A 27,399-nucleotide genomic window follows, 5' to 3' on the forward strand; every position below is an offset into this window, starting at 1 on the left:
TATCTCAAAACCCTAAATCCACAAAAAAGATAAATAATTTGAATATATTAAATTTTTTTTAATTTGCCCAACAAAGCACCTTCAACTAAAACAAATCTCAAATTCAAAAAACAATTTGATCCTCATATCATGGATAATGGTTAATCCTTATAATATATAAAGGCCTCCTAAAAATTAATAAGATAATCTTATTATTTTATAAATCCAATAGAAAAATAGATAAAGGCTAGGAACATACAATTGATCAGTTCAGTTCAGTCCCTCAGTCATGTCCAACTCTTTGTGACCTGATGCACTGCAGCACACCAGGCTTCCCTATCCATCACCAACTCCCAGAGTTCACTCAAACTCATGTTCATTGAGTCGGTGATGCCATCCAGCCATCTCATCCTCTGTCTTCCCCTTCTCCTCCTGCCCCCAATCCCTCCCAGCATCAGAGTCTTTTCCAATGAGTCAACTCTTCATATGAGGTGGCCAAGTATTGGAGTTTCAGCTTTAGCGTCAGTCCTTCCAAAGAACACCCAGGACTGATCTCCTTTAGAATGGACTGGGTGGATCTCCTTGCAGTCCAAGGGACTCTCAAGAGTTTTCTCCAACACCACAGTTCAAAAGCATCAATTCTTCGGCACTCAGCTTTCTTTATGGTCCACCTCTCACATCCATACATGAGTACTGGAAAAACCATAGCCTTGACTAGACGGACCTTTGTTGGCAAAGTAATGTCTCTGCTTTTTAATACGCTGTCTAGGTTGGTCGTAACTTTCCTTCCAAGCCGTAAGCGTCTTTTAATTTCATGGCTGCAATCACCATCTGCAGTGATTTTGGAGCCCAATAAAACAAAGTCTGACACTGTTTCCATTGTTTCCCCATTTATTTGGTGTGAAGTGATGGGACTGGCATCTGGTCCCATCACTTCATGTGAAATAGATCCAACCAGTCCATTCTAAAGGAGATCAGTCCTGGGTGTTCTTTGGAAGGACTGACGCTAAAGCTGAAACTCCAATACTTTGGCTACCTCATATGAAGAGTTGACTCATTGGAAAAGACTCTGATGCTGGGAGGGATTGGGGGCAGGAGGAGAAGGGGACGACAGAGGATGAGATGGCTGGATGGCATCATCGACTCAATGTGCATGAGTTTGAGTGAACTCCGGGAGTTGGTGATAGACAGGAAGCCTGGCATGCTGCGATTCATGGGGTCGCAAAGAGTCGGACACGACTGAGTGACTGAACTGAATTGAACTGAACTGATGGGACTGGATGCCATGATCTTCGTTCTTTGAATGTTGAGTTTTAAGCCAGCTTTTTCATTCTCCTCTTTCACTTTCATCAAGAGGCTCTTCAGTTCCTCTTCACTTTCTGTCATAACAGTGGCATCATCTGCATATCTGAGGTTATTGATACTTCTCCCAGAAATCTTGATTCACATATACAATTTATACAGGACTGGAAATAATAATTGTTTTTAACCATATGAAAATATGCCCAACTTCTCTCATAATACAAATTAAAACTACCATGAGATACTATATTTATGAATCATATTGATAAAATCCAAAAGCACTTTGTAGATGTGCTCATACATTGCTGCTGAAAGTACAAATTGGTACAAGTTCTTTGTAAGCAATTTATCAAAATCTGACAAAATCACAAATGAATAGACCTTCTGAATTAATGATACCACTTCTGAAATTTATTCTGTATGAATCTATTTGCATATTATGAGGTCTGTAAAAGATAATTCATTGTAATACACCATGCATTATTAAAACGCTGGAAAGTGTTCATCAGTAAGACTTTGGTTAAATAAATGATATCTCCACTAACTGAAATACTTTTCAACTGTATAAAAGAATGTAAAACTTTATATTTTGTTGTGACAGAAACTCTAAGATACAATGTTAAGTGAATACTACATCAAGCAGAACATCAGTATCTTATGTTTAAAAAACAGAAATAAGAATACACATAAATACTGGCATTTGCTTACATGTATAAGAACAAACACTAGAAGCACACCCAGTAAGTCCCCTACGTATGAATCTTCAAGTTGAAAACTTTCAAAGATGTGAACATGCATATGGTTCCAGCAAGAAACCCTTCCTCCTCCAGTCAGTAACTCTTCTTGCCTGTTTACTCCGTGCTAGCCCCTGCATGCCAGCTGTTGTAGGGTACTACTGTACTTTTCAAAGTACTGTATTGTAAGATTAAGGATGTTTTATTTGTTTTTATGTATAATTAGGTGAAAAGTGGTGTAAACCTAACACAGCACACTGTTACACAGCCAGTTGTGTTAGCTGGGTGCCTAGGCTAACCTTGTTGGACTTCTGAACAAACTGAATTTACAAATGCACCTTCAGAATGGAACCTGTTCATATGTTGGGGACTTTCTCAAAAATTAATATAAGTGTTACCTGTAGAATAAAGAGGTGGAAGTGTTAGCTGCTCAGTCGTGTCTAACTCTTTGCAACCCCAAGAACTGTAGTCCATCAAGCTCCTTTGTCCAGGGGACTCTCTAGGCAAGAATACTAGAGTGGGTTGCCATTGCCTTCTCTAGGGGTTATTCGCAACTCAGGATTGAACTCAGGTGTCCAACATCGCAGGCAGATTCTTTACCATCTGAGCCACCAAGGAAACTTTTCACTGTGTATCTTTCTGCACTTTGTATATTATTTTTCAACTATGATAATGTATTATCTATCCTAATAAACACATTTTAAAAATAGTTGCAGATAAATAGCTCATAAGAAAACCATATCAATGCTACATCATTGAAATTCCAACTAACTTACTTTTATAAACACCTTGACTAAACACTTTATATATACCAAATATGAAAACAGACAAAAAGAACATTTCTCCATTTTGACTACAGGATGAGTGTGGCGAGGGAAGAACAGGAACTGGTAAAGAATTCATTACTGTTATTTATTAGATACTGCAGGCCTGAAAACATGTCAGGAATCCAAATAAAACAAGGCAAGAAGCAGTATTAGCATCAAAAACAACCACTCACAGTGAGCAATACCACTTGCAGAATGAATAAACAGGTGTATAGCCACTTAAAGTTTAATTTCCACATAATAGGAACAAACAGATAAATAAAAGAGAGGCCTTCCCACTGAGACCAAGAAAAATTGGACCACAGAGGAGCAGCACAGCACTATTGTTAAAATAACAATCAAGATAGTGGGTAATGAAAACAGAAGGAAAATACAGAAACTGAAGGTAATCCTCCTTATATTTTACATCTATTAATTCCTTTATATGTATAGTTCAAGGCCCTCAGATGAAGGAAGACTCTGATGCCAAAACTCCCACCTTTGGGTACAAAAGTATCTTGTTCAAAAGTGGTGAGTACAAGTACAGACAAATAGATTTCTCCCACTAATAGCTCTAACAGTAGTCTTCACCAAAAACTGGGAGATCAAAGGGGTGTAACCAAATGAACTGAAAATGTAATTGAAGATATATGTAAGAATGAATGGAATTGGGAGTATTCTACCTAAAGAAAAGAAGGGTAAGAAAAAAGGTGAGTAGAATCAGCATCAGTAAGAACACATTATTTAATTACCAAGCATTTCAGACTTTGGGAATCAGAAAATTAAAAAAAAAACAAACACTCCCTCCAGGGAGCTTTGGAGATGGGACATGCACATTAAAACCAAGTTTATAAACTTGTTGCTTGAGAGTCAGTCCAGCACAGAAATATATTTTATTATAGAATGCTATGTCAATACTAAATATGCTAGCCACTTTCATATAAAAATCTGGATTTTCCGTTTCTTTTCAAAACTGGGGCACAGAGGACCACCAAGCATTGAGAAGTAGAAGTGTTAAGGAACCCTGGGATGTCTTTTACACTGAGAACAGAGGAAGCACCATGTGAGAGAAACCACCAGGGGCCTGGAGCCTAGAAAGCTTACAACAAGATGAAGCACAGTGTTGAGGCGTATGTTAGACAGCTTGGGCAGCCATCACAAAATACCATGGGCTGAGTGGCTCAAACAACAGAAATTTATTTTCCTACAATTCTGAAGGCTGGAAGTCCAAGAACAGGGTGCCAGCATGTTCAGGTTCTACTAAGAGCTGTTTTCCTGCTTTGCAGAGAGCCCTTCTTGCTGTGAACACACGTCGGGGGTAGTCGGCTATCTCTCTCCTCTCTCTTCCTGTGCTTATAAAGCCATTAATCTTATCATGAGAGCCCCAAGACCCTCATGACCAAATCTAAACCTATTTACCTCCCAAAGGCCCTACCTTCAACTGCAGCCACATGGACAGCAGGGGCAAGGCTTCAACATATGAATTTGTGTGTGCTTGTGCATGCTCAGTCATGTCTGACTCTTGGTGACCTCGTGGACCGTAGCCTTCTAGGCTTCTCTGTCCATGAGATTTTCCAGGCAAGAATACTGAAGTGAATTGCCATTTCCCACTCCAGAGGATCTTCCCAACCCAGGGATCGAACCCAAGTCTCTTGAGTCTCCTGCATTCGCAGGCAGATTCTTTACCACTGAGTCACCTGGGAAGCCCATGAATTTATGGGGGTGACACAAATATTTGGTCCATAAAAGGAGCAGAAGTAAACCATTTGCTGAGTAAGAAATGTGAAAGTTAATGGAAATGTGGTTAGAAGAGATATGACATTTCAATGATCTCTTCCACTCTTTTGTATTTCAAATTCAGTGTAGTTAAAAATCTTTCTCCACACAGCGTTTCCCTTGTGGTTCGGTGGTAAAGAATCTGCCTGCCAATGCAGGAGGCACAGGTTCGATCCCTGGTCCATGAAGATCCCACAGGCCCCAGAGCAACTAAGGCCATGCACAACTATTGAATCTGTACCCAGAGCCTGAGAGTCAAAACTACTGGGCCCATGTACTGCAACTACTGGGCTCTCATGCCTAAAGCCCTGCTTCCCAACAAGAGAAGCCACCACAATGAGAAGCCCATGCACCATAAAGAAGACCCTGCTCATTGCAACTAGAGAAAGCCTGCCCACAGCAACAAAGATCCACACAACCCAAAATAAATAAAGAATTTTTTTTTTAAACTGTCTCCTCTCAAAACTTCACTCTCTAATTTACAACTATTATACCACCAAAAATCTCATCTTGAAATCTTTCTAGAAAAGGTAATATATATTCCATTCCATACCAATTATGGACATAAAAGTCAATTTCACAAAGTACATAAGAAAATTGGTCCTGCTAATTTACCTTTCATTAAAAATAAATAAATAATACTTTTAGTGAGCAGAGACTTAGAATCTGGCCAATAATTTGAGATATTAAATTAGTTAATTAATTAATTTAGTGATGTTAAATAGTCAAATGAGGTCACAAGGTCTACTTTAAAATTAATTACCTGTGCACATTCTTCAACAATATGGAAGCCTTTAATTTATTTTTCAAAACAGCTGTTAAATACTTAATTTTTAAAAACATGCTGCTAAAAATCTTCTTTTGCCCATGAAAGTCACCATATTTACACTTCTGTTATCCTTCCTTTCAGCTTCTTTTGAAAGCAGGTGGCTTTTGTTTCATAATTAGCAAATACTAAAATAGATCATCAAAATGCAACTTTGTCAAGCTCCTAAAAGCTCCTATATCAGAATATGGTCCAATCCATACTGGTAACAGAGCTGATACAAGACTGCTCTGCACAGAGATGGGGTCTCTCATAGCTCTGCAAACCTAATGTTCCCTTCACAGGTCCTTCAGATCAGATCAGATCAGATCAGTCGCTCAGTCATGTCCAAAGCTTTGCGACCCCATGAATTACAGCACACCAGGCCTCCCTGTCCATCACCAACTCCCGGAGTTCACCCAGACTCACGTCCATCGAGTTAGTGATGCCGTCCAGCCATCTCATCCTCTGTCGTCCCCTTCTCCTCTCGCCCCCAATCCCTCCCAGCATCAGAGTCTTTTCCAATGAATCAACTCTTCTCATGAGGTGGCCAAAGTACTGGAGTTTCAGCTTCTGCATCATTCCTTCCAAAGAACAGCCAGGGCTGATCTCCTTCAGAATGGACTGGTTGGATCTCCTTGCAGTCCAAGGGACTCTCAAGAGTCTTCTCCAACACCACAGTTCAAAAGCATCAATTCTTCGGCACTCAGCCTTCTTCACAGTCCAACTCTAACATCCATACATGACCACAGGAAAAACCATAGCCTTGACTAGACGAACCTTTGTTGGCAAAGTAATGTCTCTGCTTTTGAATATGCTATCTAGGTTGGTCATAACTTTCCTTCCAAGGAGTAAGCATCTTTTAATTTCATGGCTGCAGTCACCATCTGCGGTGATTTTGGAGCCCCCAAAAATAAAGTCTGACACTGTTTCCACTGTTTCCCCATCTATTTCCTATGGTCCTTACTGTCCTCAAATCTAAAGCTGGGTTTGGAACCAGGAATCTGATAAATGCAGGACAATCTTATCTTTGCTGCATTAGGCCCAAAGAAGAATCATAACCTACGTGAACCACTCTACAGATCTGAGAGTCACTTACTTGCCACAGCTCCACCACTAGCTCTTTGGCCACTTGATCTCTGAACTTCACTTGCCTAATCTCCAAATGATAAATCTTCACTTCCCAATAATAATGCCTGTCTCTTAGAATTATTATAAATTAAATTCTTAGTACAATGTCCAACAAAAAAGAAAGCACTTAAGGCAGGTCAAAAAGAGACAGATTACATGAATTTATTCTCTCTCCCTCCTAAACCATACCATAATGGAGTTGTTTTAAGGCACAAAGCCACAAGGACAAAGAGAACAGAGAAAAGGAAGGAAAGTTTAGAAGTCAAAAAAGTAAATGATAAGTAATTGGAACTTGACAGCAGACTCAGGAAGGCAAAAGGCAAAGCAGGCAATGAAGGAAGTGAAAAATAACCCCATTTAAGACTATAACTGCGCCCCATACCCACACACCCCATCCCACCCCACGCCTGTCTGAGGCATAGGTGAAAACACAGCCAAAACAAGAAGTCTGGTAAGAAGTCTTTTAAAGAACAGGAATCCCGCCCACCCTTATAAGACCAGATCACCTGGGTGATGGTTTCTCCGCAGGGCACATTCACATCCTGAATGCTGAGACTTCAGGCTGCTTACCCTTGTACTTCACAAAGGTGGAAAGTCAGGCTTAAAAATAACTTGTCAGACAGGCGATTAGAAGAGCTTTCTCAGAAGAATATGATGTCTACCTTGACAGATAGGGATCAAAACAAACAAGTAAATGGAAAAGTCACCTCAGAAGAAATAAAAGTCACCAAAGCAGGGAGAAGAAATTTTCAAAATATTACTAAGACTATCAGAAATAAAATAAAAAAATACTGCATCCATGAAAAGGAGAACAGAATGCTATTTTTAAAAATGAGCATCAGGAAATAAAACAGCTTTCCAGTCTCCTCTGTAACACAGTAGGTAAAGACTGAGTACTCTCCTTGGTAAGGATTTCCAGAATCAGTAACAATCACATTTGGTGTTTTGGGCTCCCACATCCAGATTTCACATCCTTTTTATAAATGCATCCCCCTGCCCCCAATTCCCTATTCTGATTTAGATATCCTTTATCTGTGCACTCAACACCCTGTGCATACATCTTTCATGTTTCATACGGAATATGCCCTAATTTCTGTTTGTTGTCAATCTTCCATATTCGAGTGCAAAGTTTCTCCAGGGAAGGGACTGGGTGTTACCAACACATAGCATAGTGTCTGGCATATAAGTAGGTGCTCAGTAAATTTTTTGAGCAGATAAGTAATTGGATAGGGGAATTGTCATCACACCAGTTTGGTATGTCCCCAAGGCTGATCATTCCAAAAACCCATTATCAGCTCTGCTGGACCCCCACAGTAAACTCAGATAAGACACTTAACTAAGGAAAGAACCAGAAAAATGTTTGAGAAGAGGAAGAAGGGATGAGTGGGATATTCCCTTCAGTAAAGAAGGTCAATTGAACAAATAACATATAATTTTATACAAAAAAAAAAAAAAAACACTCTATGGAGCACCTATGGAATTAAGCTTCTGATTGCTAAGGCAAATGCTGTATTACTATAGTTAAACTCCAAATATCCATTTATGTATTCTAAAATATTAACAGTGGTCATATTTGAAGTTATTTTCTTCTTTTTGCTTGTCTTTTCCGATGTTTTTACAGTGTACAAGTATTGCTTCAGTTCAGTTCAGTTTAATAGCTCAGTCATGTCCAACTCTGCGACCCCATGGACTGCAGCACGCCAGGCTTCCCTGTCCATCACCAACTCCCAGAGCTTGCTCAAACTCACATCCATCAAGTCAGTGATGCCATCCAACCATCTCATCCTCTGTCGTCTCCTTCTCTTCCTGCCTTCAATATTTCTCAGCATCAGGGTCTTTTCCAAAAGAGACCCAGGCATGCATATTTCTTATAAGCTACACAGATGATTCCAATCCTCAGACAGGTCTGACAATAGCAATTTACAGAATATATGAAGACTCATTAGAGCCTTAAGGCAAGAACTAGGACTCCACCCAGTAACTGCTCTCAGTGACTTTACTCATAACTTGTAAGTGGAAAAGTAATCATTAGTTCAGTAAGAGGGGTAGATGACACATAAAGAATAGGATTTCTCCTGGTGCTTGAGCAACATTAATCCGGATCCAAAAGTATCTATTAAGTGAAGACAATGAGTAAGATAGGATTTATCAGGCTTATTTCAAGTTTATCTTGCTTTTCTGTATTTCTAACTCCTAAAGAGTAATTTCTTAGAAGATTAACTCCATTAAAAACCCACCCTCTTATCCTTTTTGCTAGCAATTCTCTCCAAAGTACATAAAAGCCTATTTCAGTTTTTAAGAAGCTAGTTAATCAAATGGATATTCAAGTTCATTTCTTTGGTGTCCTTTGCTAAGAGTTGACACTCAAATAAGGGCTTATAGCACATGCATTTGAGCTATTAGCTACGTCTGCTAACCATTTATCTTCCTTCTTTTTTCTCAACTCAAAAGCTAAAATTCTGTTAGCCTGTCACTTTATTTTTATTCACTAAAATATTACATTCAAATCACATCACTATTATATTAATGTAATAGATGAGCTCTGTAACTGAATGTGAATACTATCACTTTGCACCCTTCTAGAGTTATTAATTTCAGTGTATTCATTGTATTTTCGAATAGGGCTGCACAGTAAATAATACAACAGAAAGAGGCTTTAACCTATTCCCAAAGCCTATAGACAAGGATATAAAGCCAGTGGTGTATTAACTTAAAAAATAGATCAATCTTATCTTGCAAAGAGAAGATAAAAGGTAGTTCTGTCATTAAAGACAGCCATGCTTGAGGCTGTAAACCATACTTGAGAATATAAAGAGAAGCCTGCAAGTATCTGTTAAATTTAGCTTTCCCTCCTTGAAGAAAGTCTTCAACCTGATAGACATTTTAAAAACAAAAAAGCAGATTTAATCATCCAGGCATTTCCTCGTGTTAACTAGGCAGAGAAAGCATAAACCCAATAACAACAACAATAATTATAATATCATTTTACAGCACTTTACAAAGAGCTTTAATACACATGAAAGTGAAAATTAACTGAATTCTTAAGTATGGCCATTACACTAACCAGATATCCTAAAGGCATGTAAATGGAGAACGTAACATCAGAAGAGTAACACCATAGTGCCTCAAATCAGCAAGAAAACTCAGAGTGAGAATTAAATATCTGCAGAGCCATGTGAGGAAAACATTTGAATAATACAAGAATTACCCTCAAGTTTTCAAGAAAAACTCAGCATTATTTGCAAACCGTATACAAACCTGGTTTAAAGGACTAGCAAGTCGATTTTCAACTCTGTGTACTCATGTTGGTTTGCACCCTCTGGACTTTCCACTGCAATCTGAAACTGGCTCCAGGCGATTTAACAAAGAAACAGACCTGTCCAGACTGGTGGCATGCACGTGCATGCTCAGTCGTGCCGGGCACGTTTCCACCGTGTGGACTGTAGGCGGCAGGTTAAAAGGAAAGGGGACTTACCTAAGAGGCTTGTCTTGGGTGGCGGTAAGACGGTAAGATCTCCCCACTCGTCTGGCAGGATCTTAAGTTTGAATAGAGGCTTTAATGGGGTTCAATCAGGTACAAAGTCCAACAATACCTGACTGACGGTCTCAACAACGTGTTACTCTCTCAAGGCTTCATCCATGAAATGGCTTGGGCTGTGGAAACGGAGGGGCTTCCTAGGTGGCTCAGTAGGTAAAGAATCCACCTGCCAATGCAGGAGACCCAGGAGACGCTGGTTTGATCCCTGGGTATGGAGGAGGGCATGGAGATCCACTCCAGTGCTCTTGCCTGGAAACGCCCATGGATAGAGGAATCTGGAGGGCTACAATCCATATGGTCGCAAAGAGTTGGACACAACTGAAGCAACTGAGCACGCGGGCGTGGTAACGGAGGGCAAAATGTACATTTCCAGGACAGGGGAGGGGTTAGGAGCCTCCAGTTGCCTGGATCCAGATTACAGGTCAACAGGCGGTCACATCCTCTCAATGACTTCCCTCAGCACTTCATTGCTCCTGACTGGCTCTTAAAATTTCACACCCACCCATCCTCCACAATGTGCCCTGTTCAGTTCAGTTCAGTTCAATTCAGTCGCTCAGTCATGTCCGACTCTTAGCAACCCTATGAATCACAGCACGTCAGGCCTCCCTGTCCATCACCAACACCTGGAGTTCACTCAAACTCATGCCCATTGAGTCCTTGATGCCATCCAGCCATCTCATCCTCTGTCGTCCCCTCCTCCTCCTGCCCCCAATCTCTCCCAGCATCACGGTCTTTTCCAATGAGTCAACTCTTCACGTGAGGTGGCCAAAGTACTGGAGTTGCAGCTTCAGCATCAGTCCTTCCAATGAACACCCAGGACTGATCTCCTTTGTGGTTGGATCTCCTTGCAGTCCAAGGGACTCTCAAGAGTCTTCTCCAACACCACAGTTCAAAAGCATCAATTCTTCAGTGCTCAACTTTCTTCACAGTCCAACTCTCACATCCATACATGACCACTGGAAAAAACATAGCCTTGACTAGATGGACCTTTGTTGGCAAAGTAACGTCTCTGCTTTTGAATATGCTATCTAGGTTGGTCATAAGTTTCCTTCCAAGGAGTAAGCGTCTTTTAATTTCATGGCTGCAGTCACCATCTGCAGTGATTTTTGGAGCCCCAAAAAATAAAGTCTGACACTGTTTCCACTGTTTCCCCATCTATTTCCCATAAAGTGATGGGACCAGATGCCATGATCTTAGTTTTCTGAATGTTGAGCTTTAAGCCAACTTTTTCACTCTCCTCTTTCACTTTCAAGAGGCTTTTTAGTTCCTCCTAACTTTCTGCTGTAAGGGTGGTGTTATCTGCATATCAGAGGTTATTGATATTTCTCCAGGCAATCTTGATTCCAACTTGTGTTTCTTCCAGTCCAGCGTTTCTCATGATGTACTCTGCATATAGTAAGATAAATAAGCAGGGTGACAATATACATCCTTAGCGTATTCCTTTTCCTATTTGGAACCAGTCTGTTGTTCCATGTCCAGTTCTAATTGTTGCTTCCTGACCTGCATATAGGTTTCTCAAGAGGCAGGTCAGGTGGTCTGGTATTCCCATCTCTTGAAGAATTTTCCACAGTTTATTGTGATCCACACAGTCAAAGGCTTTGGCATAGTCAATAAAGCAGAAATAGATGTTTTTCTGGAACTCTCTTGCTTTTTCGACGATCCAGCAGATGTTGGCAATTTGATCTCTGGTTCCTCCGCCTTTTCTAAAACCAGCTTGAACATCTGGAAGTTCACGTTTCACGTATTGCTGAAGCCTGGCTTGGAGAATTTTGAGCATTACTTTACTAGCGTGTGAGATGAGTGCAATTGTGCTTTGAGCATTGCCTTTCTTTGGGATTGGAATGAAAACTGACCTTTTCCAGTCCTGTGGCCACTGTTGAGTTTTCCAAATTTGCTGGCATATTGAGTGCAGCACTTTCACAGCATCATCCTTCAGGATTTGAAATAGCTCAACTGGAATTCCATCACCTGCACTAGCTTTGTTCGTAGTGATTCTTCCTAAGGCCCACTTGACTTCACATTCCAGGATGTATGGCTCCAGGTGTGATGAGTGATCACACCATCATGATGATCTTGATCATGAAGCTCTTTTTTGTACAGTTCTTCTGTGTATTCTTGCCACCTCTTCTTAATATTTTCTGCTTCTGTTAGGTCCATACCATTTCTGTCCTTTATCGAGCCTATCTTTGCATTAAATGTTCCCTTGGTATCTCTAATTTTCTTGAAGAGATCTCTAGTCTTTCCCATTCTATTGTTTTCCTCTATTTCTTTGCATTGATCGCTGAGGAAGGCTTTCTTATCTCTCCTTGCTATTCTTTGGAACTCTGCATTCAGATGCTTATATCTTTCCTTTTCTCCTTTGCTTTTCGCTTCTCTTCTTTTCACAGCTGTTTGTAAGGCCTCCTCAGACAGCCATTTTGCTTTTTTGCATTTCTGTGCCCTGAGCGGTCAGCAAAGGGTTTCACTAGCAGGAAGGTGGCTCATTTGGCAATTCTCAGGCTGCACTGGAGGCAGATTCCACAGAAGCCATATGGGCACATGCAAGAGAAAATGCAGGAAAAGATAATGCTTCCCAAAATAAGTAACAGTGTTTTTCACCAAAAGGCCCGTGATTATTTGAACCGCTGATTTATTAAGCCCCCTAGGATGGGGGTGGGGGTGGGGTGGTCAGATCACATAGCTGTCACGTGTTTCCCCATGTGATTTAATAAAGATAAGCAGACTCATTAGGTATGAACAGACAACATTCTGTTCCTATAATGGCACAGGTGCCTCCTTTCCAGACAGTAATAATGTCCAAGGCCATCCAGTTTTGGAGGACAGTATTTTTCATTAGAGACATTTCATTAGAGGCATTTCATTGTTCAGTAAAGACAGGCTTTGCTGACTATCATTTAAGGTTTGCTGGGTGAATTCAGTGAGGGCTTTGTATGTGGGCTGTAACATCCTCAGGCCAATGAAGGGAACAAAGACAGTAGCCAAGTGACTGTAGCAGTGGAAAACAGAATGTGCTCATCCGGCCCAGAGGAGAAGGAGGGTGACCATTTTTGTTACTTGGCGGGGGCGGGGGGTGGGGGGGTGCCGGGAGCCACCACGGGAGATCCCACCCATGACAAAGGTCATGCGGAAGAGACCTGACAGGCAAAGGCGGATCAGGCCTCAAGGGACCCCCTGAATCTGCTCGAGCATCCACCCCAAAACCAGAATCTGTCTGTTGTTTATTATATTATGCCTTTCACCAACTCTTCTGACATTAACAGGGGGCTGTCCCCAACCACCTTTCTCTGGAAAAAGTCAACTTAGGGCTTTAGTTAATAAGTCTCTTGGACATAAAAGAAATACTTCTATTTTAACCCCTCTGTTGGCATTCTAGCTTGCCTGACAGGTTTAGCCATACTCTTGCAATTAACACACATGATTGTTCACAACTCCTCAACCTTGAAAGGCACGGGAAGCCAAAACATTCTAAAAGTCCTAATGAGCATAGAGTCCTTTAAGGGATGAAAAATTATTAGAATAGATAGTACTGGTAAAGGGCTTCATTATTGAGCCAATGCTTGCTGCCGAGTTCCCATATCCCTTATCCATTGTGCACCTGGAAGTGCATTGGTTAACATAGTTGGAATGTAAGAAAAACAAGTAGCAGCCTTGGAATTAACCACATCAGACCTTTGAGCTAATCGGTTCTTTCTTTGTTGTGACCCACTGCACCTTTGCTCCATGAGAATGTATCTTTATTTAGTACTTTCTGAGGCTGGGAGAAATAAAGAAGAAACACTTTAAGGGAAAACAAGTTTTCTGATTGAGCAGCCTTTATCAAAAAAGGGTCATAAAATGTCCACAGGCCTCCAAGGCCAGAAGATAATGTACACAACATTGTTTATGAGGAAGGTATGCAGAAAAAATCCTGGTTTTGATAAAGACAAAACAGATGTAATGTTTGGGCTGACTTTGTATGACTTTGCATCTTTCATTTCCCTCTATGTACAAGTCAAGGTATAAAAGGTCCTTTTGAAAATAAAGTTATGGGCCTCACTCACCGAAGCTTAGTCTCCCCGTGTCGTTCTTTTTTTCCTTTTCCCTCCTTTTCTCTCTCTGTTCTTCTTTCAGGATGACTCCTTGGAACACAGGAGCTTTATTGGCTTTCTGTGTTTATCAAGGAAGATCAAGCCCTGCTCTCCACTTTGCTATCCTTATCGCCTAAGCCCTCATCCTGAGGGTACTCCTGGATCCTGCTGGGGCTGGACCCCGGCAGGGCGGAGGGAGGTGGTCTCCCCAGTCCCCAGGGAAGACCTGGATAGAGCACAGTGGCCCAACCACCCTGGTGGAAGCCATGTCCACAGATTTGTGCCATACAACCACTGGTTCCTTTTGGGCTCTCCAACTAACATCTGGGTGTCACAACCAGTCAATGCCTAAAGGTCACTATCCTTCCATGCGACAGCATGACCACACTGTTCTGATGGTATCCATCCCATATTCCTAGTACAATAGTGTTGGTTCTGTCGAGAGTGATTCATCTGTTTCCAGCATGGGGATGTCAGATGTTCAAATGTCAATAACCCAGCGTGAGCCACAGGAAACTATCCTAAATCTGAGTGTTAGTCACCCCTGATTATAGTGGTGGTATTTTTTGGACCCTTCTGGTCAGCAGTTTGATGGGTTGCCTGTGTAGTTTGACTGAGAAAAAGAATACCCATGCCCAGAGTTGTTGATATCCGTGCCACAGGCCAGGTCTTCGGATCACGTATTGGTAATGCCAGATGAATTAAGAGTACTAGTCCTAGCTTGTTCTACCTTATGTACTGTTTTATGGCCTTCCAGTTCTCTCCCCAGAATGGCACTGCCACCACAGTAATCCTGATTAACTAGAAAGGGGCCGCTTTCCACAATACCCAACAGTTGGATTGATTCCTTTGTTGGGCATACATGTGGGCTCACTATATAAAAGTATTTCCATTTTTTTGTTCATCCTGTGACCAGTAAACAGAGGCACAGCAGACGCCTAAGGGCAAAAGACAGATATTTAAGAGAAATCTTGATGGGAAAGTCTTTTCCTTTTAAGAATTACACATGTGGCCTGATCCTTAAGTGACTGCAGCTTTAAGAATTTGACCTGGTTGCACATACCATACATATTGGCCAAGGGAGGCAGCACTGTCAGGCATGTGGAGATATGCTGAAGGTGGGAAGTTCTAGATCAGGACCCTCCTGTTTTCCCATCTTTCAATGGTGCATGTTCTATTCCAGATACAGCATGTTTCAGTAGGTCCAGCTTACAGTGGAACAACAGGATCTCAGTGCCCAACCCATATCTTTATAAATCACAAACACATCTAATTTAAATGGTAGCCCAGCTTGGGAGATGATTAGAACTTTTACCCATTTCGTTAGTATTTTTCATTTGTCAAAGGTGATTTATCGCACTGATCCCCAGTCCCACATATGCCCTTTCTTTACCAGGCAGTGTGAGGGATGGAGGCATCAAAACAGCAGGGAGTAAAAGTCTTCCCAAACCCCCACATCCACAAAGGCTTGCACTGCATGCTCTTACAGATTGGATAGGCTTGCATCTTGTCAATCGTTGTTTGTGGGACAATGCAGGTTTTACCTGATCATATGACTACCAAAAACTTTATGGTTGTGCCTGTGCCTTTAGTTTTTTGAGAGTTCATCACCTAGCCTCTAGGTTGAGCACTTCTGTCTTTGCAAATGGCATGTTAAGATCTCCAGCGTCTTATCCTGCTCTCCCATCTTGTTTGCCAGGCTTACAGCTGGCAGAGTAGTGGACAGCCACACATCGTTCTCTAATAGCAGCCCCTCTTCCTGCTTTCTGACTTGGGCGTCAGCCTCTAGTCGAGCATTGGTGGCTGGCAGTCAGCCCACAGTAGAGGCCAGCCCCCTGCCCAGCCATGTGCTTTCCTTCTTTGCTGTGTCTGTGGATCCTGCACACACATGAAGTCCATAATCATCTAACTAACATATGGGCCACCCCTTCCCACACAGAGGTCAGTGGCCAACTCCAGTCTTCCCCAGCTGATGTCTCTTTCTCAAGGCTCACGTCTTTGGTCTCCCGATTGGCTCACCAATTGTTGGTTCATCAAATTTAGGAGCTACCCAAAGAAAATCTGAAACTAGCCTCCTACACAGAGAGCAAGGAGAGACCAAAGAATCAGGAAGATCAATCTGAATTGGTAGGTGGCAGGTTTAATAAGCAAGGGAACTTGTATACAAGGCTTTTCTTGGGTGGCAGAAAGCTGAGTGGGTCTCCATACCTGTTTGCCACTCTTATTTAAACTTTATATAAAGGCTTTAATGGGGTTCAGTCATATACACATACAGATGGTCTCTACCGCAACTTTTCTTAAAACTATATATCCTGGATATTGCTCTGGCAGAGTACATCATGAGAAATGCTGGGCTGAATGAAGTACAAACTGGAATCAAGATAGCCAGGAGAAATACCAGAAACCTCACATATGCAGATGACACTACTCTTATGGCAGAAAGTGAAGAACTAAAGAGCCTCCTGATGAAAGCAAAAAAGAAGAGTGAAAACGTTGGCTTAAAGCTCAACATTCAGAAAACTAAGATCATGGCATCTAGTCCCATCACTTTATGGCAAATAGATGGGGAAACAGTGGCTGGCTTTATTTTTAGGGGCTCCAAAATCACTGCAGATGGTGGTTGCAGCCATAAAATTAAAAGACGCTTACTCCTTGGAAGGGAAGTTATGATCAACATAGACAGCATATTAAAAACTGCCAACAAAGATCCATCTAGTCAAGGCTATGGTTTTTCCAGTAGTCACGTATGGAGGTGAAAGTTGGACTATAAAGAAAGCTAAGTGCCGAAGAATTGATGCTTTTGAACTGTGGTGTAGGAGAAGACTTGAGAGTCCCTTGGACTGCAAGGTGATCCAACCAGTCCATCCTAAAGGAGATCAGTCCTGAATGTTCATCGGAAGGACTGATATTGAAGCTGAAACTCCAATACTCTGGCCACCTGATGTGAAGAGCTGACTCATTTGAAAAGACCCTGATGCTGGGAAAGATTAAAGGCAGGAGGAGAAGGGGACGACAGAGGATGAGATGTTTGGATGGCATCACCGACTCAATGGACGCAAGTTTAGGTAGACTCCGGGAGTTGGTGATGGACAGGGAGGCCTGGTGTGCTGCTTGTCCATGGGGTCGCAAAGAGTTGGACATGACTGAGCGACTGAACTGACTGATTGATGAGATAGAATGGGCAGAGCATACATTCCAAGGGCAGGAGAGAGTGCAGGGAGCCTCTGATTGCCCAGGTCCAACAATAGGCAGTAAAATCCTTTGAGTGACCTCCTCCAACAATTGTGAACTCCTTATGGTGAAAAACGATACTGTTTCCTCCTCTTTTCCTTAAAACCCAGCATGGTGCTAGATATGTAGAGGGAGCTCAACAATATTAAGTGAATAAACTAATATTCTTTTTCTTTAAAAATTTCACTTTATTTTTTTTCTCATTTTATTGAAGTACAGTTGACTTTTATTAAACCAACTAAGGTTTTCATATATATAGTCAGTCTAGTACAGCATCACTAACAATTCCCACACCACAACTCTTCTGAGTAAAACACAGGCAGTGATTAGATAAAAACATGATGTATAATTTTCCCCTTTTCTTTGATGTATAGAAAAAGAAAAGCTGCAGAACAGAGATGAAAAAAACGAAAATCTTGGGTCCCTCCTTGATGCAAAGTCATCCATAGATACAGTATGATCCATAATGACTTTGAGGAAGCTGAAAACTGAATGCTATACAGAAATATAAGAGGAGGAAGTACTGTTTTATGCAATGACATGGATTAATTTCAAAACACATATAGACAGCAAAGGAACCTAGACCAATGACGAGTCAGGTAGCCTCTTTTTGCTTATTTTCTGATCTCTAAAGGGGTTAATTATGATACCTACCGGAGTGAAGAGGAACTAAAAAGCCTCTTGATGAAAGTTAAAGAGGAGAGTGAAAAAGTTGGCTTAACGCTCAACATTCAGAAAACGAAGATCATGGCATCCGGTCCCATCACTTCATGGGAAATAGATGGGGAAACAGTGGAAACAGTGTCAGACTTTATTTTTGGAGGCTCCAAAATCACTGCAGACAGTGACTGCAGCCATGAAATTAAAAGACGCTTACTCCTTGGAAGGAAAGTTATGACCAACCTAGATAGCATATTCAAAAGCAGAGACATTACTTTGCCAACAAAGGTCTGTCTAGTCAAAGCTATGGTTTTTCCAGTGGTCATGTATGGATGCAAGAGTTGGACTGTGAAGAAGGCTGAGCACCGAAGAATTGATGCTTTTGAACTGTGGTGTTGGAGAAGACTCTTGAGAGTCCCTTGGACTGCAAGGAGATCCAACCAGTCCATTCTGAAGGAGATCAGCCCTGGGATTTCTTTGGAAGGAATGATGCAGAAGCTGAAACTCCAGTACTTTGGCCACCTCATGAGAAGAGTTGACTCACTGGAAAAGACTCTGATGCTGGGAGGGATTGGGGGCAGGAGGAGAAGGGGACGACAGAGGATGAGATGGCTGGATGGCATCACCGACTCAATGGACGTGAGTTTGAGTGAACTCCGGGAGTTGGTGATGGACAGGGAGGCCTGGTGTGCTGCGATTCATGGGGTTGCAAAGAGTCGGACATGACTGAGTAACTGAACTGAACTGAACCAGAGAGGTTTTATGAAACTTCAGTTGTCTCTGGGGAATAGAAAGCACAAAATAAATATTAATTGCCATCAAAATAATTAATATTATGTCTATGTGTATGGTGTTCCACTAGACTGTAGGAAGATAAAGGAAATTGGTTCCTGCCTAAAAGAAATTTACGATCCTATAGAAAAGATAAATAAGTAATTGACATAACTATTATGTGCCTTGATTTATTAATGTCCACCTCATAGATTTTGAGAATCAGAGATTATTCCCTAAAGTATAAACTCCATAAAAGCAGGGATTTTTTCTGTATTGTTTACCCTTATACTTTTTGATATAGAGTGTCAAGTGTTCAGCACCTATTTGCTGAATGAATTAATTTAATGATGCATATAAAACATTTAAACAATGCCTCATACATGGCAAACACACAAACTTTAGCTATTATTAAGGCACTTAACATATAATATGATAATAAATAAATTATATAAAGTATAAAATATTGAGTCAAAATAACCATACAAAAAATATGAAATTACTGTTAGGAATGATTATTTCTATCTCAAAGGACCTGTGCAACAACAGAAACCTAGTTAAACAAATTGTGTATTCATACAATGGAATACTACAAAATAAAGCAAGGAAAGTGAAAAATACTGCTACACATAGTCACATGGGTGAATCTCAAAGCCATAATGGTGAGCAAAAGAAATCAGACACTAAGGAACACATACTGCATGATTTAGGTGTATATGAGGTTAAAAAAGCCAGGTCACTGAGTATTTTATGGTATTATCAAGATACTTGCCTTTGGGAAGGAGAAAAAGTACAGGATTAGAGGCATACAGGTACAGTTATGACACTGGTAATGTTTTATATCTTGATCTTGAACAATAATGATTGTTCATTCTGTATGTATATTTATGTTATTAATAGACAGCTTTGTTTTTGCTGTAGTAACAAGAACACCAATATCCCAGTGGCTTGTAACAACGAACGTTTTATGTTTCTTGCTTCCATTATATGAGAGCTACAGTCTACTGGGTTCATTTAGGCTCAGCTCAGCTTGGCTTCATTCCAGGAATCTTCTCTTCCTGGACCCAAACTAAAAATGTAGCCATGATACATGATTTTTTTTTTTTCACATGGCGGGGTTCAGAAACTCAAGGGTGACTAAGGCAACTTTGTTGTATTAAAATCTTTGGCTTAGATATGGTGAACAGCTTGTTCAAAACTTTGTTTCTGATCTATTTGATCAGTCATCTCCCCATGCCTTGAGTAGTTACTCATGTGTATTCAGTCGCAGCCAATTCTTCATGACCCCATGGATTATAGCCTGCCAGGCTCCTCTGTTCATGGAATTTTCCAGGCAAGAATACTGGAGTGTGCTGCCATTTCCTACTCCAGGGGATCTTCCTGGCCCAGGAATCGAACCCACGGCTCTTGCATCTCCTACACTAGCAGGAGGATTCTTTACCACTGCCATGAGCCATACCCATAGTTCTCTGAGCCATAGACTAATTTTGAGATAGTTTCAATATTTAGCAACTTTCAGTGGGAATACACACTTGGTCTCTATGCTGAGCTGTTTTTTCCAGCAGAAAGCATTATTTAACAGATGTAATTGAAATCCCAAATCAGTTTATTTTGAATTTATCAAAAGGGACATCATCCTGGCAAGGTGGGAGGCAGGGAAGTTATTTGGAATAGGACCCTCCCTGAGATAAGAAAGCTTTTTCTACTGGCCTTGGAGAAGCTGTGTGTTGTGAGAGAACCTGGGAAACGACCCTGTGGCAAGGAGCTGCCAGCAGCCTCGAAGGGCCAAAATACCCTCCATCTGGAAGTCGGGAAAAGAGGGAAACCTCAGTCCTACAATTGCAAGGAACAGCAACTACATGCTTGAGGAGAGAATCCCAAAATCCAGAAACAAATGTAGCCAGATGGACACCATGATTGCAGCCTTGCAGAGGTCCCAGTGAGGCATGCCTGAACTTCTGACCCACAGACACCATGAGATTAAAAAATGTTTGTAGTTTTAAGTTGCTAATTTGTAGTAATTTGTTTTACCACAGCAGAAAGAATAATAGACCTTTCATCCCATAATCTCTGCATGGCCTGCAACGGTCTGCAGGTTGTCCAGTGCAGGAGTTCTCAAATTTCTGCATCGTACACATTCATGCATTTATCCATTCATTCATTTGTTCCACAAACATTCTGGACATCTACTCTACACTAAGTATTTAGAAACAAGGGACACATTAATAAACAAAAAGACAAAACCCTTTACCCTTAAAAGCTTATGTTTTGTGTTAATGTTATCTGTTATTCTTACATTTTTTTTACATAGGTAAATTATTATACCATTTTTAACTCTCAACTTTCTTTCTTGTGTTAGTTGTTTATCTTTGGCTCTGATGTGATTTCCTCCCAGAAATGCTTATTTTTAAATTCTTTTCCTCTTTAATTTGAAGATCTGTTGTTTAAAAATATATTTTTTAAAATCCTAGTATAAGAATTGAAGGTAGTTTCTTTAGGATTTCAAGGATTAATTAATTATAATTCTCTAAGTGTATGTTGGGGAAGGGTAAAGGAACAATGACATGAAAATGTTATAAATATCTCTTTGATAGGAATATTCATTAAATGATGTAGTTCTTGCCATGTTTCAGTTACTTGGAAGCTGCCAGCATAAAAAGAGGCACTTCTGTCAAAAAAAAAAAAAATCCTTTATAGAAAATGAACACAAAAGGTGGTGATTTCTGTATTTAAACAAACTGGAACATCAAAAATAGAAAGCCCAGGTATATGTAACTCTCATAATATATATAGTATCTTTTAGATCCACAGTGTATTGGCCCATGATTAAACATAATACCAAAACAGATGAATAGCAAATTCATAGTTCCCTGATTATAATATTATGAGTAGTTCTAATTCTTTTGAAAATTGTGTGTATTGAATTGTTTAGGTAGTGACAACAGGGATATTATGAACTTAATCCACAATTAACAATTCAATTTAAATTTATTGAGCCTTCTTAGTGTATTAAATATGGCATTTTAACAATTTTAAGTGTAAATATTGGTTATGACAATTTAACAATTTCTGCTATAAATCAGGCAACTTTATTGAAAATCGTTTCCACAACAAGTCTTCATTGAAGACTATTAAATACTCTATGTCAGGCTCTGTTCTAGTGCTAGGAACTATTGATACAATAATGGGGGGAAAAACTCCAAGTCTCCTGGAGTTTATATTTACAGAAAATAGACAAATTACATACATTCAGCTGGAAATTCAGCTAATAATAAAAGATATGAAGGAAATAAACCATACCTGGGGTTAGAAAATAGTGAGTTGTTTTTTTAAATAGGGTTTCCTTTTTTCAAGACTTTTTGATGTGATCCATTTTTAAAGTCTTTATTGACTATTGAATTTGTAACAATATTGTTTCTGTTATATGTTTTAGTATTTTGACCCCAAGGCATGTGGGGTCTCGGCTCCCCAGCCAGGGATCAAACACCCACAACTCCTGCCTTGGAAGGTGAAACCTTAACCACTAGTCCACCAGGGAAGTCCCAGAAAATAGCATTTAAAAGAGCCAGGGAAGGACTTTCTTTGGCAATAATATTTAAGCTGAAACCTGACAGATGAAAAGGAAGTGCTAAGAAGAAAAACAATGTCCCAGCCTCTGCAAGAGCTTAAGTGAAGACTTAAGACAGGAAAAAGGTGGAAGACCAGTCTATCTCAAGCCCAAGGAGGAGTTGGGATGAGTAGTTGAGATAAGATGGGAAGTTACTTGAAGTCACTGGATTGCTTCAGTAACTGGAAGAAGTTACTAGAGAATGACATAGTCCAATTTAGACTTTGAACAACTAATTCTTGTAGCTCTGTGGAGAATGGATTAGACAGGGGTAAGACTGGAAATTGAGAGATTTCTTAGGAGACTGATTTCCACATAAGCAAAGATGGAAAATTAGACTAGGGTGTAGGCACTGGAGAAAAGATGGATTCATATACTTTGGAGGTAAAACCAACAAAACTTATATTCAGATGTTTCCTTAAAAAGATTGCAAGTAAGTAAACTGAAAATAAGGTAGTGAGTAAATACATTTAAAACAGGAGGGAGAAGATTTTGAGGACAAAAGGAATGAGAGAAGTATACACTAAGTAATAGCCTAGAAGTAATATATTAAAGTGGCCACATTTATAACTTTAATCACATGTTCTGTTCTGGGCCTCTATTTTCTTAAAAAGATATCAAGCTGGGCAGAGAGGAAATGCTCTGAAGATTTTTAGCCTTAAATGCTTCAGCCTAGGCCACTGAAAAAAGATAATTTACCCAATGAAACTAATGAAGCAAAATTTAACTAACATCATTTTAGTGAGAAATAGTTCTCATTCTGGCTGCACAAATTCCCTGCGTAGTTTTTAAAACTATATGTGCAGGCTCCACTGGAATGCTTCTGATTTAATTAGTTTGAGGTGAGACACAGGTATTTTTTAAAAGCTCCACAGAGGATTCTGATGAGCAGCCAGAGTTGAGCCCTGAGTTAGAAGTACAGCTAAAGGGACTGCCCTGGTGGTCCAGTGGTTAAGAATCTTCCTGCTAATGCAGGGGACCTGGGGTCAATTCCTTGTCCTGGAAGATGCAGCGAGGCAAGCAACTAAGCCAGTGCATCTCAACTACTGAAGTCCTCATGCTCTAGAGCCCTTACTCTGAGACAAGAGAAGCCATCACAAAGAGAAGCCTTGGCACCACAACTTAGAGAGTAGCCCAATAAAGATCCAGCCCAGCCAAAAATAAATGAAAAAATTGTAATAAAGAAGTACAGCTGAGGATGTCAGGTCAATAAATCTATTTCATTCAATGACAGATTAATAGAGAATGGGCTGAAGGAACCCTCCCCCAGATAAGGAATACAGGCCCATTGTTAAAAAGAAACAGTTTGAGACTACAAGAAAATAAAAGTCAATTTTCTTCGTGTTATTTTTTTTTAAGCCAGGAGAAAATTTTTTTCTCACCTTACTTGTGAAGAACACAGACACCCATATAGACATCACATGTATTTTTAAATGCATTTATTTCTACTATGAACATCTCAGAGGGAAGAGGTTAACAGCTGATAGTTGACTGAAAGGAACATAGAAGAGGAAGAAGGGAGTACCAATCTAGCCCAGACATGGAAACAGGCAGAAAAAAGTGAGTTGAAGCAGAGAAATGATCACAGGTGATAAAGGATTCAGTTACCTATAGAGGGAAAAAAATCAGCTACCAGAATACACCTAGCAACAGTTGCTTTTCAACTACTCCTTGGACTGGAAGTTTCCAAGATTTAACCCTTGAATGAGTCACAGAATTACCCGAGCAGAACTAAAAGCCAAATAACTATTCTCCTAAAATAGAGACCAGAAACTTAATTTTCAACTGCCTTGAAGATTCTTTGTTGCTGGAAGGTGCATGGGTAATTGAAGGCAAGAGGACTTACATGACTTGTCCTAATCATTCCGTTCATTTGTGGTCTCACTGGAATCCAAACCAGGGTTTTACACTGTTGGGTTTTTACTTAGTTTCATTTACACTTTTGCATTCTGCTGCTGCTAAGTCGCTTCAGTCGTGTCCGACTTTGTGCGACACCATAGACGGCAGCCTACCAGGCTCCCCAGTCCCTGGGATTCTCCAGGCAAGAACACTGGAGCGGGTTGCCATTTCCTTCTCCAATGCATGAAAGTGGAAAGTGAAAGTGAAGTCGCTCAGTCGTGTCCGACTCTTAGCGACCCCATGGACTGCAGCCTACCAGGCTCCTCCGTCCATGGGATTTTCCAGGCAAAAGTACTGGAGTGGGCTGCCATTGCCTTTTCCCTTTTGCATTCTACCTCCCCTGAAAACGGAGAAAAAAAACACGTAGTGCAATTTCCAAATCTCCACGTTTGGAGAGCTTTAAGAGTTGCAACTGTCCAGATGAGGCAGTAGGTGCACGGTGCCGCCCAGAAAATTCTGTGTAATAAAAAAATCTGGGAGTTGGACAAGACAAAACATGGATTTTCAGTTTTAAGTGGGCGTGTCCGTGTCACGAAGGGCGTGAAAGCAAGAGACTGGAGAATCTGAGAGAAGGAGAAGGAACGTACAGAACCATGGAATGTGGGTGCAGGGGATGGAAAGGGGATTCCAAGACACCAAAGGAGCAGGAAAAAGAGCAGAGTACAGATCATTGGTATCTGGCTGACATTCGCCCGGCGACCTGCCAAAACCGGGAGGCACGAGCGCGCACTACAACTACCATAAGGCCCCGCTTCCTGGAGCCCGAGACGCGGCGCGCAACGCACGCCGGGAGTCGGCCCAAGCCGCCAAGATGTCGCAGCCCAAGAGAAGAAAGCTTGAGTCGGGGGGCGGCGGCGAAGGAGGGGAGGGAACTGAAGAGGAAGATGGCGGAGAGTTGGAGGTGGCTGTGCCGCGACCCCGGAGGACTAGGCGGGAGCGGGACCAGCTGTACTACCAGTGCTACTCGGACGTATCGGTCCACGAGGAGATGATTGCCGACCGCGTCCGCACCGATGCCTACCGCCTGGGCATCCTGCGGAACTGGGCAGCGCTGAGAGGCAAGACCGTGCTGGACGTGGGCGCGGGCACCGGCATCCTCAGCATCTTCTGTGCCCAGGCAGGGGCCCGGCGCGTGTACGCGGTGGAGGCCAGCGACATCTGGCAACAGGCCCGGGAAGTGGTGCGGCTCAACGGGCTGGAGGACCGGGTGCACGTCCTGCCGGGACCGGTGGAGACGGTGGAGTTGCCGGAGCAGGTGGATGCCATCGTGAGCGAGTGGATGGGCTGCGGACTTCTGCACGAGTCCATGCTGAGCTCTGTGCTCCATGCGCGGACCAAGTGGCTGAAGGAGGGCGGTCTTCTCCTGCCGGCTTCCGCCGAGCTCTTCGTGGCGCCCATCAGCGACCAGATGCTGGAGTTGCGCCTAAGCTTCTGGAGCCAGATGAAGCAACTCTACGGCGTGGACATGAGCTGCCTGGAGAGCTTCGCCACGCGCTGCCTCATGGGCCACTCAGAAATCGTGGTACAAGGCCTCTCCGGCGAGGATGTGCTGGCCCGGCCGCAGTGCTTTGCTCGGCTGGAGCTGGCCCGCGCCGGCCTGGAGCAGGAGCTGGAGGCCGGGGTGGGCGGGCGCTTCCGCTTCAGCTGCTATGGCTCGGCTCCCATGCACGGCTTTGCCATCTGGTTCCAGGTGACCTTCCCCGGAGGGGACTCGGAGAAACCCGTGGTGCTCTCCACCTCGCCTTTTCACCCCGTCACGCACTGGAAGCAGGCGCTCCTCTATCTGAATGAGCCGGTGCAAGTGGAGCAAGACACGGATGTTTCCGGAGAGATCACGCTGCTGCCCTCCCAGGACCACCACCGTCACCTGCGCGTGCTGCTGCGCTACAAAGTGGGCGACCAGGAGGAAAAGACCAAAGACTTTGCCATGGAGGACTGAGCGCGGTCTTCTCTCCCAGCTACCTCCCAAGGCGGCCAGACCGGCGCGGGAGAGGCGGAGGGTTGGTCGGCGGAGTAAGGGAGATTTCACGTGCAAGTAGGGGGCATTATCTTCCGTCTCCCTTTTCCCCCAGGGCTCCTGGGGAGGGAGAGTGACTTCAGTCTCCCTTCCAGGAGATTCTTCTGGCGGTATTTATTAAAAAATGTTTTCAATCCCCTGCCACGACCGAAACAGCGTGTTTATTAAGGCCTCTTTAAACCTCAAAAGTACGTGGTACCAAGCACTCCTTTTTCTATTTCTTTTGTTTCGTGTAAATAAAGGGGGGAAAGGGGTATAAAAATATCAGTTTGTGAAGGCTCCATTCACATCCCTGACACCTCACACCCTAAGTCTAAAGCCAGGGAAAGGGTAAAGGGGTTTATAGTTACACCTATGTATTTCCAATAAGACGGGATATCACTCCAGAGCCATATTCTCTCATTTTCTGAATTCCCTCTCTTCCCAGGTGCCTCTAGACTATTTTGTCCTCATTTTTTTTTAATAAGTTTTACTACTGGTAACGTGGGGGAGGTGAAGGAGGATAAAGTTTAAATAACACGTACTACTTCCTTAGGATGCTAAAGTTGATGACACCTTACTCCATTAAGTGAAATAAACTTCATATGTACTAGTACAGCATACCTAAGAAATCTAGAAGGTACGTTTGGGAGAAAAAGACCTGAAACACAATAAGGTAGTATGGACTTTTTGTCTTTACTGTTAAGATTTAACCAAGAAAATTTCATGCAAGTTCCATAGTAAAAATTTTGTCTGCTTCTTTAAAACAAACTTATAGAGGCGATTTCTTCTGAACTTGGTCCAAGGGCTTATTTATCACCTTGGGTAAATTTAAGTAATGAAAATATTTTCCCAGCTTGAGAATTAAAATCCCTCATTCAGAGGGATGTGATTTGGCCTACTTATATCAAGTGAAAATTTTTTTGTTAGTGTTTTGTTGGTTTGTTTTCTTTTTATTTAGGTCAGCTAAATGTGAAAGTTGTGAATTTAGGAAAATCATTTGTAATGTGAGTTATGTTATCAAATTTATTTTACCCATGTTTCCCTCCTTATCTCTGGCAAATAAAGCACTGGCATTCTCTATTTTTATAGATGAA

The 27,399-nt window shown here is 41.7% G+C and overlaps 1 protein-coding gene and 1 long non-coding RNA gene across 2 annotated transcripts in view; one reads left to right on the forward strand and one right to left on the reverse strand.

Annotated features, from left to right (window-relative positions):
* LOC147375940 (uncharacterized) overlaps positions 1-9,868 on the reverse strand; it is a 72,815-nt gene extending 62,947 nt beyond the window's left edge. Inside the window, exons 1-2 of the long non-coding RNA XR_015160587.1 lie at positions 9,792-9,868; positions 7,040-7,191 (exon numbers count right to left, since the gene is read on the reverse strand). This is a non-coding gene — a long non-coding RNA (uncharacterized LOC147375940). The remainder of the gene's footprint in view (positions 1-7,039; positions 7,192-9,791) is intronic.
* A 15,223-nt stretch (positions 9,869-25,091) lies between these two features.
* On the forward strand, positions 25,092-27,399 carry PRMT6 (protein arginine methyltransferase 6). Its single transcript, XM_086391498.1, has one exon. The coding sequence runs from the start codon at positions 25,118-25,120 to the stop codon at positions 26,243-26,245; it is 1,128 nt and encodes a 375-aa protein (XP_086247624.1). The 5' UTR covers positions 25,092-25,117; the 3' UTR covers positions 26,246-27,399.

This window comes from Bos grunniens, chromosome 3 (genome assembly GCF_055505025.1).
Source record: "Bos grunniens cultivar Pamir isolate PY7600 chromosome 3, Bosgru_T2T1.0, whole genome shotgun sequence".
NCBI lineage: Eukaryota > Metazoa > Chordata > Mammalia > Artiodactyla > Bovidae > Bos > Bos grunniens.

What these genes read in the sequence shown, in the direction of transcription:
- PRMT6 (XM_086391498.1), top strand. Translation starts at nt 25,118, where the DNA reads ATGTCGCAGCCCAAGAGAAGAAAGCTTGAGTCGGGGGGCGGCGGCGAA.